The sequence below is a fragment of the Embiotoca jacksoni genome, unplaced genomic scaffold, assembly GCF_022577435.1.
Source record: "Embiotoca jacksoni isolate LCO1_2020_lvr unplaced genomic scaffold, fEmbJac1.0.p SCAF_8, whole genome shotgun sequence".
Classification (NCBI taxonomy): domain Eukaryota; kingdom Metazoa; phylum Chordata; class Actinopteri; family Embiotocidae; genus Embiotoca; species Embiotoca jacksoni.
In genome coordinates this window covers 11,505,076-11,517,236 of record NW_027185436.1, presented here as the reverse complement: position 1 = coordinate 11,517,236, position 12,161 = coordinate 11,505,076, and the positions used below count along the sequence as shown (strand labels likewise).

The following is a 12,161-nucleotide window of genomic DNA, read 5'->3' as shown; positions in this document are numbered from 1 at the left end:
TTTTGCCTTATTTCAATGACACATTAAAGTGAGTAAAGGATTATACATTATACTGGAGGACCTCAAACATTTCAACAGGCAAACTTGAACTGCATTTTTTTTTTTTTTACCCAAGCATGTGCTTGTGCACTAAAGTATTTGTTATGGACTGCAGAGAAAACAGCACTTTAGAGAACCGTGTCACTTGAATAGCCATATATAAACCCATATTTGAAAACTTACTAACATTGAAATAATTATTGAAATTTTATACTTTGTAAAAGTTTTGTAAAGCTGAACTATAGTTATACACACTTAAACTCTTTGCTGCAAACAAGTTTTAATTGAGGCCATCTCATGTAGGTATCGAGCAGTGTTGATTGTAACCTAACTAAGTGGCCCATTTAGACCATTTAAATGGGGACATCCCAGTGACTCTGTTTAATTGCATCTAATGCATTTGTTTAAATCGAGCTCATGAAGTCGAAGGTGGTCTTATCTTTACGGCCCATATACCAAGCAGACAAAAATCGGAGCAACACTGAAGAACCTGAAAACATTACATGAAAAGAAAAACTGTAACATGTTTCCTAGAGAATTAACGTTATCTGTCGCAGGTGCCTGTCTGACGCATCCCAGATTTGCAGCTTGGGGAGGCGTTCAGCCTGTGCCTGTGATGAGGGTCAACCAACAAGCTCTCTAAAGGGACACTCAGCCAGAGGTCAGTAACATTTTAACCTGTTAAGTGTTATTCAGCATAATCATGTTTAAAAAGGATATTCTCTTTTTAGAAACCATGTTCCATGCTGTAATCACTGCATCACCGCTCATTTTTCATCAAGTAAAATCATGCTTGTATGAAATGACTTAATATTTTGTTGAATGACAGCAGTCAATAGTGCCATACTGTGTTAAATATTGATTTTGGACTTATGTTTAACCAAAGAACATAAATCCAACCAAAGAAAAGAAGATAATACTTTTCTACTGCCTTCTTTTACAATTACCTTGTGCGAGAGTAGAGACATGGCAAACTGTGAATAGCTACATGTCTGTGAGGTTATGCTCGGTCTTTTCAATAAACTGTGTATGCAGATGTCAGTGTGTAGTCTCTGAAATAGTGTATAGCCTACACAAGGCTAAATTACCACCGAGATAAAATTACTGTGTGGCAGCTGGTTTGTGCTTCTTATATTGCTTGGGATTTTTGCCAAGGAATGTAATATAGGCTACATTTAAGAACAGAATCAAGTGATGATGATTAAAGTCATAGGGGTCCTGCTATATTACTTAGTTTTGAGGCCCTGTTTTGAACAATTTGGTTTTAATGCTTTAATTATTACAGCTTATATTTTGCTTACATGGTGCACTCACATGGTAGAGACAAATCCCATAGAGCAGGAGGGTCTATGGTCCAGCAGTTTAATTCTTATCCAGTTCCCCCCAGTAGATTACTTCAGCTATGTTATAAACCAGCGCACTTGACTGATTTCATCCTATGTATAAATATTCGGACTTGACCAGGCACTACTCATGTGAGTTGACACATTGCCAGAGAAACTGTGCATAAACGGTGAAAACGGAAATATGAATTTTTTTTTTTTGAAACAATGGTAAATAAAATCAAGACTTTTATTTTGTAAAAGAAAGAGCTTCCTGTGACTTCCGTCCGCGTCACGTGACCTCACCCTCACCTAGATACGAGAAAGCGTCGCTCTGTGGTCGCTACGGAGGGAGGGATGGGTCCGCTGTAGTTTAAAGGTGCTTATGTGCATTTTTTCCACGCAGTTAGGACAACGTATTACCATGGCTGTCTGCTGGAAACGCTTCGCTGTCGTTTTAACAAGGCTAAAACCGAGTTTGAACGCGCGCGCAACCACGTTTTAGTGTTACCAGTGCACAGGTCTATCTTAGCATGGCAGATAAAGATTAGTTAGCATGCTAGCGAGCTAGCTATCCAAGCCTCGGCAAAAGCCCAGCGACCACACCTGCCAGCAACAGGTAAAGAACTTTTTTTTTTTTTTTTTTTTGCTCCGGTCCTCTTCAGGAGTTTTGCGTATCACGACTCGTCAACAGCTTTTCGCCATTAGTAACTACGGTTAAAATCCCGCGGGTGTTGTTACCTAATGATGATCAGCACAGTTCATAGCAGGTGTTTTTCGAGTGACTAATTCCTTGTGACAGTAATGATGCGGCTCTTAATAGGATTTGATTCCTCTCCTTCCTGTCGCTTGTTTTGAGAGGTACGGCAGTATATCGAGAGAGAGAGAGAGAGAGAGAGAGAGGAGCTTAGCTGTGCATGTGTAAGAACGAGTGTTTGTGTGGTTTAATCTGCCTTTACACTAGTCTGTCTCACGTAAGCTATTTTGCATTAAAAAAAAAAAAATGTGGGAAAAAAAAAGAAAGATATACGTATAGATGGATGTACACATATCTATACATGTCCATAGGTGAATCTGAACATCATCCGGTTTATTCGCCAAATCTGTTACTCCACACGAGGAAGTTGCTTTGGCAGCTCTCATTCAACAGCTGATATCCAAATTAATAAGAGTAAAACGTGCTGGTGTAAGAAACAAGGCAGGACGGAGACTGGAAGTGGGATAACAACAGCAACGCAATAAAATCGGAATAAGTAACGTGTATTTACAGGTGTTTTGTGTGTGGTGTAAGGTTGTCAATTGTGCCTTTGCAAATGGTTTATAATCATATTTGAATATTCTTAAACAGTAAAGTGTAGAATTTACAACTGAGCGTGAATATTGGTATTTTCCGTTATTCAAATTGAATTAAATCTTTACCGAGGGCTTAGAGACCGAGTGTAGTGTCTCTCAATGCAAGGCGAACTTTTCCTGTACATTTTATACAAGGAGTGCTGAAATCCATATGAGCTGTGTAGAGAATAAATGACCTTACATACATATAGTCAGTCTCTACATACAGGGTATGTATGCATCCTTTTCTGTGTACACTATATACAGCTTTCTTGAATATATGACATTGACATATGTATGAGACAGCTGACTGTTTGAACTGTTCAGGTTGAGAGGAAAAAAAACTGTTCTTGTATCTGGTATTTTTTTTTTTTTTTGCTCTGTGGTGACTTTCATAGAGGAGATGTTGGAGCAGATTATGTCCAGGGTGTGAGGGGTCTGCAGTGATTTTCCTGACTCTGGAAGTGCACAACTCATGAATGGTGGCCGAGTCAGCATCAAAAATCCTCTGCAGACTTGACGGGCAGTTGTAGTCTGTTCCTGTCCTGTTTGGTGGCTGATCTTAACCAGATGGATAAATGACTGCGGTGTAGAACTACATACGCGTTTCCTGAGGCCAGTTGAACTTCCTCAGCCTTCGCAGGGAGTCCATCCTCTGCTGGGCGCTTTTGATGATCGTGTCAACGTTGTACTCCCACTTAAAGTCTTGGGAGATTTGAAGATCCCAGAGACCCGAAGGATACCACAGTTGACACAGTGCTGTTGATTATGGTGAGGAAAGGCCTATACTGGGGGGAGGGGGGCTTCTTCCTTCCTCCCCCTTCACGGTCATCTCCCCAGTTTGGAGCGTGTTCGGCTCCAGGTTGTTTTGCCTGCACCACGGTGCCAGATGTTCAGCCTCCTGTCTGTTCACACACTCATTATCCTCTTTGATGAGGGCAATTTCTCGTGTGTCGTCAGCAAATTTCAGGAGTTTAACAGGCAGTCTTCCGGAGGTGACGTCATTGTGGTACAGGGACATCTCTGGGGTGATCCGATGCTGACTGTTTGGGTGCGGGATGTGATTTTCCTCAGCCTCACCGGCTGCTTTCTGCCTGTCAGAAAGTTTCTGAGTGTGGAGAAGAGGACTTCTGGGATGGTGGTCTTGAATACTGAGCTGAAGACCACAAACACAATCCTTGCATAAATACCTGGGTAGCTGGAGTGTTGTAGGATTTAGTGCAGTCACGTGATCCTAACTGTGCACTACTGAGAGGTAGTCAATGCGGGCTCCATGGATTTGCACCAAAATCAAGTTATTGAATTTTACCTGATTTACCATTAAAGCTTCTCACTCTCTCAAGTCAAAGCACTGATCATTTCGTTTTAGGTATTTATGATTTAAGACAATAATCTGAATGTATTTTTATTACAAATGATACATTTATCATTCACTGTACTGCTGATTTCTCACAGCGAGTGCATGCTCAATCAAATAATTGCGATCATGAACCAAAGTATTGTACGGTTACAACAAGACCTGAGTCATCACCCATCGTCATGGCACTTACAACAGGCAGTCATCAACATTTAGTTGTCATGGTGCCCGTGCAACCATGAGCCCCCCCCCCCATCCCCTCCACCAATTTGATAGCATTTCTTTTTGTGTCTGTTTATCAGTGTGGCTGCAGGTTCCTAGGCAGACATGGGTAAACTACACAGCAAGTTCCGCAAGAGGTCTGAGCTCTACAGGTGAGATGCGTATTACCAAAATACGAATAAAATACCATCAAAGATGTTAGCGTGCAGCTTCTTGAATATGTAATGAAACCGACAAAGTATTAGATTTTATACCTTCAAATTATTGTGTGAAGACAAGTGCTATCAGTATGCTTAGTATGAATGTAATATGTTTGCTTGGCATGAGTCATCCATTTGGTAAATCATTTTTGGAGTATTATTTCATCTCGTGCGGTAATAAAAGAAAAGTAAGGAAAAATATTATCAGCACCATTATGTTTGGGAAAAAAAACACTTTTCTTTGACATCCAGCATGATTTGAATGAAAAACATGTCAATATGTTTTGGGTGTTTATTGTTTCTTACTGCTGGTGTTTTCTGTGCAGGGCGTCTCAGGGGGAGAAGGCTGATAATAGCTTTGACAGTCAGGTGGTGCAGTATGAACCTGCTCATCATGGATCCATCAACACTGTGACAACTCTTAGCCCAGATCTGTGTGTTTCTGGTGGGACTGACCAGGTAAATTAACATATGTATTAGTATATTACATTAGTCCATATATCCAGAATTTAATCACAGGATTGATCAATGCTTTGCCAATAATTGTTTGTCTGACCTTTTTAGAAAGCTTCAAGTCACAAATCTAACTGTGAAAGGGATTTAAAATAATAGTAGCTCACAGAGTGCCTAATGCAAAGAAAGCAAAACATTTTAGAGACTTATTGTCTGACTGAATTGACATGTGTTTGCGCGTGTGTGTGTCCACCCCTGTAGGCTGTGGTGGTGTACGACTGGAAACAAGGCCGGATGTGTCAGTCCTTCCAGGGTCACAACCGAGAGGTTACCAAGGTAACGTCAATACTGTGTGTGCGCAAACTGATAAAGGTGTGACGCTGTTCAGAGCCGTTACACATTTTACTTGTACGCATCCTTTGGCCTTATATCCTCTAAATCCTTCCTTCGTCTCTCTACCAGGTGGTTTCTTATCCCGGTAGTACGTGGATCTTTAGTGCCTCACGGGACAAGACTGTCCTGATGTGGGACCTAAACCAGGGGGACGAACCTATTCAGGAATTTTGTGGGCATGAGTTGGTGGTCAATGGACTAGCTATCAGCCCGGGTACATACACAACACACGCACGCACGCACGCACGCACGCACGCACACACACACACACACACACACACACACATACACACACACACACACACACACACACACACAATGAGTCAGTAATTAGTAAATGTTTTAACTGTTGTCCCAAAGCTTTTTATAGCGCTGAAGATAAAGTTTCCAGTCTGGGATTTCTATTTAGTCAGAATGCGTGATACAACTCATGTAGTATATTCTGTCATATCTATGTGCAGATAGCATCTTATTTACCCATTTACCCAATCAGTTGATTCATAGGTGCACATAGTTGCCATTTCAATCCCAAAACAGGGAACTGTCTGAAAAGAGTTCACAAATATCGGAACAAAAAAGAGCAGGAAAATTCATCCATGATTCTCTCCTCCTACTTATGTCTCTGTTCCTGTTGGCCACCTGTCACTGCAGCATTAAATACACAAAATATATGTATTATCAAAACTGTAGGTGGAGTTGTTCATCATCAGGCCTGCTAAGATCTAATTTAAGATGTGACAGTCCTCTCAATAAGGCTGATGGTATTGAAGGCTGAGGAGGATATCTTTGAACTGATCACATGTTCATGATGCTGCTACACACAACTTGACTGAATTATATGTTTATCATTTCTGATGTTCTATTTACTAAGAACGTTGGTACAAGCTGGAATTACAGATTTCTTCAGAACTTCTTTTGTGGAACTAAGTACATCTATCTCAGTTGTTGATGTGATATTGTAATTGTATGCACAGTGCCCTCTATGTTTGATTAATGATCTGCTCTTTGGAAGTTGAGAGGAGCTTTAAATCAGATCTTAAGAAATGCTTGTTGTTTAAATGATGTCGAATATAGCTGTACATGGAATTGTTTTTACTATGGTTTGTAGATGGGAGAAAGCTGTGCACCGGTTCTCGTGACAACTGGATGTGTCTGTGGGATATAGAATCTGCAAAATGTGAACAGAGACACAACGTCTCAAGGAACCTGGTGAGAATAATACCATGTGCTTTGGTGTGTATAAGAATTGCTTTAGGCATGGTAGGCAGCCTTGGGTGTGTACCTGAGCATGCAAGAAAAAGAATCAAAACACCATTCACTCAGATCCTGTGTTCATGTCATTGCAAGGTGTAAACTTTTCCACTTTCCTGGTCTCTCTGTCCAGGTGACTCATGTGTGTTGGGTGCCAGCCAGCTCCTCAGTAGTCCAGACCTCTGAGGATAAGACCATAAGGTACAGAAAGATGTTTGACTGCAGTTTTTCCTGTAGCTGCACAATGTTGAGATGCAAACAGTGAAATTTACTAGAAATGCTTTTTGTTTGAAGTTTGCAGGACATTATTTCAACTTGATAGGAAAATATGTAACAATTGCAGGTGTTGTGGAGTTGTGATACCAGTGAGGAAATATTCTTCATCTGGAAACAAAGCAGGGTCAAAAGTTTTGTAAATGTGAATACTTAATGTCTGTCAAAACCTTTTTTTTTTTTTTTTTTTTACCTGTCAGTGTAATACCAATGTAATGTATATTCCAGTGGATTCTATTTGGTCTTTCTTATTTTCATGTGTCAGCAGATTACAGCTCTGATTGTTAATCAGTCAAATGCACGATCAAGTCCCATTTGGCTGTAACTGGGACTGGGGAATAGATTGTTTCACCGAGGCTTTACCCTGTAGCACTGTCCCTGTTCCTGACCTGACCCCATCTCTAAATTATTGCTTAGATTAAAAAAATAGCCATTGGAGTTAACTGTCTGTCTTAGTATGACTTTAATATTACACATAAGATAAAGTCTTATGTGTATTCTGACTGAAAGGCTGCAATCAAGACTGCAAATCAGTTGGTCCCACAAACTTGAACATAACCGAGTATGCTATAGCCAATTAGAATATCATATTAAGTCTTAGGATTGTGCCTGAACTGTCATAAAATACCAGTACCCTCTGTTTTACTGGGCAGGAATGCCACTGGCCACTCACTAAAAGTCTATTTCTCAAACTAAACAATGATTGGTAGGTTCTGATGATACAAGCAGCTGCTTTTATCATCTAATAGCCTGGGAGCGTGACACCTAGCTCACCTCCCTGAACCCTGACCTCTTGGTCATGTTGAACCCTTTATAATGAGACACTGATCATATCATGCAATCAGGACATTTATAAACTAAGAATGTTTTCTAATGACTCCAAATGTTTTCAATATTGGTACAAAGGAGCACATGTAGGATTTATTTTTCAAATGATATTTGGATAATTCCTCCTGCTGTATAAAACTAAACTATTGAGGGTGTGTTCACTTTGTGTTCTGCTTGTATGGAACAGAATTGCCCTTGTTAAAGAATTAAAACCTTCAGCACCTTGACTGTACGAGACAAGTTCTGTTGTACTCACCCGTCTGTTTAAAAGTAGAAGACCCTGCGGGCAATATGAAGGGTGGCCAAAACGTTGTGCATTGTTGAGATGACATACTTGGGTCAAGTATTTATATACTGCACACGTGTATGCACAGTATATTCTTACTTGGGTGTCTCTCTACAGTAGCGTTTGTCTGTTTATGTGTGCAGGGTGTGGGACAGCCGTGCATGGCAGGTCACCAACACTTTTCCAGCCAAGCAATACATCCAGACCCACTGTGACGTCTCTCCAAATGGTTACTACTTGGTGTCCAGCAGCAATGGCTTTGGAGGCCAGGGTTGTGAGGCCACGGTGAGACCACTGGAGGTGCTTGTGTGGTTGTACACACGAGATGAGGTTGTCAGTGCGGTAATCTGTTGTCTGGGTTTCATGAAGTCAATATTAAGGAAGCCCTCACTGTTTTGAGCTCTGCTGGTATAAAATCATGCACTGTTACATCAGGAACACCATTGACCACTCAGTAAATGCCTATTTCTCCCTCAAATTAAGCACTGATTGGACATGACCTTGTGCTTATGGTCACTGAATCTATTTCTTGTGGGTTTGACATATTTTACATGTGGAATCACCTTGTTTCGAAGTCTGTAAAGTTTCCTTTTGCATTTTGATCATATTTTATGTCATGTCTGTTTCATTGTTGATGAGATCAACGTTCATGCCTTTATTGATAGTCACAGTGACAATATAGACAGGAAATGTGGGTGAATACAACCCAAAACAAAGGTCCAGCTAGCCAGGAGTCGGCGCCCTCATGAAAATCGATTTTCACCATTTTATTTTCCCAATATCTCAAATGTGTCCAATGTTTATGCATATAGTTTTGAAATTTAGAATTGCCTTGTCATTTGTTATCAATAGAGTTGTGTCTGTGTGTTGTTAGCTCTGGGACCTGCGTCAGCCTGGCTGTAAAGTGGTGGAGTACAGAGGCCATCTCCAAACCACCGCCTGCTGCATGTTTCTGCCTGTGCCTCCTGGTGGCACAGCTCGAGTAGCAACATCCTCCCATGACGGCTCTGTCAAAATCTGGGATCAAAACACTGCAGGTAATACCCCCACTCATGGATGAAGACAAACACACCTACCGCTGTTTTGGTTTGTTTTTTTTTTTTTTACACTAACTTTCCTCCAACTTCCCCTCTGTCATCTGCTGTGCAGTTTGTTTCGGAACATTGTCTCTGGACGGTGCTGGCCCACTGGTTTCTCTGGCTCCGAGTGATGCCGCCAATCTGCTGTGTGCCAGCTTCAACAATGGCGTCCACCATATCCAAGTGGACCAGGGATGCCACCAGGCTCAGGGCTCTGGTGCCGGCTCAGGTGGCGCAGGCTGCCTGGACATTAAAGTTGTGGCACGTTTCTGACAATGTGACTCGTAACTCTGACCTGTGAACAGCCAGTGACTCAGCGAGCAGTATCACTGACATCATGTCAGTTCATTCTTGTTTTTTTTTTTACAATTTTCTATAGACATTTTTGCTCTACTCGACTGCCATACCGTGAGGAATGAGAGATGAGATCAATGAGAAAAGGAGTAGATGGCATTGAGATGTGTGGAGAAAATGCACCTTTTGTCCAACGGAGGACGCCCAAGGATGTTACTCTTCTGGGGGACTGGACTGTGGGGCTTTTCAGCTTTTAACTGGGGAGACATCATGCTCGGAGTCATGGCCGTATTGACCTCGTAGAGGGCCCCAGGGAAGACATTTTCTGTTGGTTCCCATATCGTTGGATTTGGATACAAATACACTTTATTTAGCAATATGTACCATGTGAGCAAATGGTGCTTCTAAAAGACGGAGCCACAAAATTCACTGATACAGCAAGGCCCATCTTTGTTGATATTGTAACTTAGTAGTCCAAGTTCTTATCCAGTTAACTAAATTACCAAAATAGACCCCTCACACTGGGGCTTTTGGTGCTACTAGTGGTTTGGGGCTCCTGTGTAATTGCCTGCTATGCCTGGCTGGTGATCCAGCTTTGCTTTGAGTGTTGACAAGCAAAAAAAAAAACTGGGATTTACTTTTACAGGTAAGTGGAACGGACTGAATGCTTTATGCATATGTTGTATTGCTTCTGTTGGCGTGTCAATTACAGGTGCAGAGGAGATTCGATTCTTTTATTTTGTAGTATTTGGTGGTAGCTTTCTACCACGGACACTTCTGTCACTGTGTGGCACTGATAAATCTTGGTGATCACGTGGTGGTTTTGAAATACATATTTTTGAAAAACTTAACTGCCCGGATGACCAGTTGCCACAAAAGATTCACTGGATGTCTGTTTTTTGTTTTGTTTTGTTTAATTAACAGTACGAGAACTTCAGGCACTTAATTACCATATCAACTAAGGCGGGCCCAAAACAGGAGTGGCGTTGGAAACGGTGAAGCACTCTTAGAGCAGGACAATCAGTTTTTGTTTTTTTCTGAATGTTATTTTGTAGGTACAGTCAGACTTTCAGTTTTGTTTGTCAAACAAATTATAAAGCCACCAAAACAGTTTTAAGGAATACGTGTATGCTGATGATATTGATTAGTTTGTATTGCAGCTTTAACATGTCCAATGTTAGACCAAATGAATATCTATGACACAAGACTGTATACAAATGCTTTGTTTTCATGCAGATTTTATTTGATAAAGGTTTCTAAAGATACAGATTCTGATATTTTTAACAAAAAACTGCTCATGGTGGATGTTTTGTGCTGATAGCCAATATATGTCCATTTTAAAACTACTATGCAAAATACCAGAGTAATTCCCTTTTTTGACAAAATACTGTTTAAATACACAAATGGGAATAAAAAAAATTGCAAATTCAAAATAAAGTTTTCCTACAACCTGTCAACATAAAACCTACTACCAGTTGTTTACTTAATATATTGTTTAATCAAGATTTATAGAGATCCAGGCGACCGTCTTTCCCTCAGACAGTGGCTGCTCCATCATCCAGTTCCATGTGAGAACAGAGGGACAAAATGGTCAGGTCAGCAGATGGATCAAATACCTAGTTGAGAGGTAATGTGCTTCAAGTGCTTCTAAATACAGCACATGGATGCAAATCTAAAGAGATACTGTTTTGTTGGTTTAGCATTTACTAAAATCTGGTTTGTTTCAGGCAGATGAGAAGCAGCAACAACAGATTACAGACAACTGAGAGGCACAATAAAAAAAAACGTACGTCTGCTGGAAGACTGTCAAAACATTACTAGTAGTAGTGAACAAGGGGTGATCCGACATTTGTGTGTACACAAGATTTAGTTTTCTTTGGGTATTTGTCACTTTAAACATGAGCAGTCAATTTGATTTTATATAGCTTACGATAAAGACATAAATAAGGCATGCTATGAACAGATGTAAATCTTTGTCACATCTTGTTCATTATGTCAGCTGAGATTTTTAACTTGGTTACAACTTGGTTAACATCCAGCAGCTCTAATGAATCATTCATAAGCTTACACTGCAAGAAACGCATCCAATTACAAATCAAAACAGATCTAAAAGAAATAAATTGTGAGAGTCTAACTTTCACCTGTCATGTCACTATGTTTTAAAAGTTGAATCATCAAAGTGTGTAAAACCTGTTTTCTGTTTCCAGTCACTGGCCAATTTTCACTGGAACTGTATCACATAAATTGTTTTGCTCAAGGGCACCATGGCAGTCTGGTAAGAGGCTCACTGTTTTTTTTTTTACCAGCTCTTTGTAATCTTTATTAATTTATCAATAATGCTTTTTAGCTCACTTTCTTACAGTAAGAGAATTGGTTATCATTAGTGTGTACATTTTATGTATGCATGTATGTATGTATGTATGTATGTATGTATGTGTGCAGGCAAAACTAAAGCCACAACAGATAATTGAATACTTGTTTTTAGCTCTTGATAAAAAAAAAAAAAAAATCTTTTATTCTAAAACTACTATGGGATTTTAGTAATCACCCGAAATGTAGTAGTACCACCTAGTCCCAGAAATATCATTGTTAGCTATTTATCACCAAATACTATAAATGCTACAAAAAAGAATCTTAAAAATGGAAGTGATTTTTCAGGTGATAGAAAAGAAGTTGAAACTTTAAAGAAACATTTAATCTCAGATATAATAGACTGTACACTTGTGGATGCACTGTCAAAGGTTCTACGTGCTTGCATACACTTTTGTTTTTGCTGAAATTATTCTCATTATTTTAAGAACTGAGCACGTACCCGTGCTTTCGCCCTGTTTT

General features: G+C 40.1%; 1 protein-coding gene across 1 annotated transcript; it reads left to right on the top strand.

The window, feature by feature from the left end:
- Positions 1–1,717: 1,717 nt before the first annotated feature.
- On the top strand, positions 1,718–12,158 carry wdr31 (WD repeat domain 31). The gene is made up of 10 exons (XM_069178324.1): positions 1,718–1,980; positions 4,353–4,424; positions 4,799–4,931; positions 5,187–5,261; positions 5,388–5,532; positions 6,427–6,527; positions 6,703–6,770; positions 8,100–8,241; positions 8,831–8,993; positions 9,106–12,158. The coding sequence occupies exons 2-10, from the start codon at positions 4,378–4,380 to the stop codon at positions 9,306–9,308; spliced, it is 1,077 nt and encodes a 358-aa protein (XP_069034425.1). The 5' UTR covers positions 1,718–1,980; positions 4,353–4,377; the 3' UTR covers positions 9,309–12,158.
- Positions 12,159–12,161: the final 3 nt, after the last annotated feature.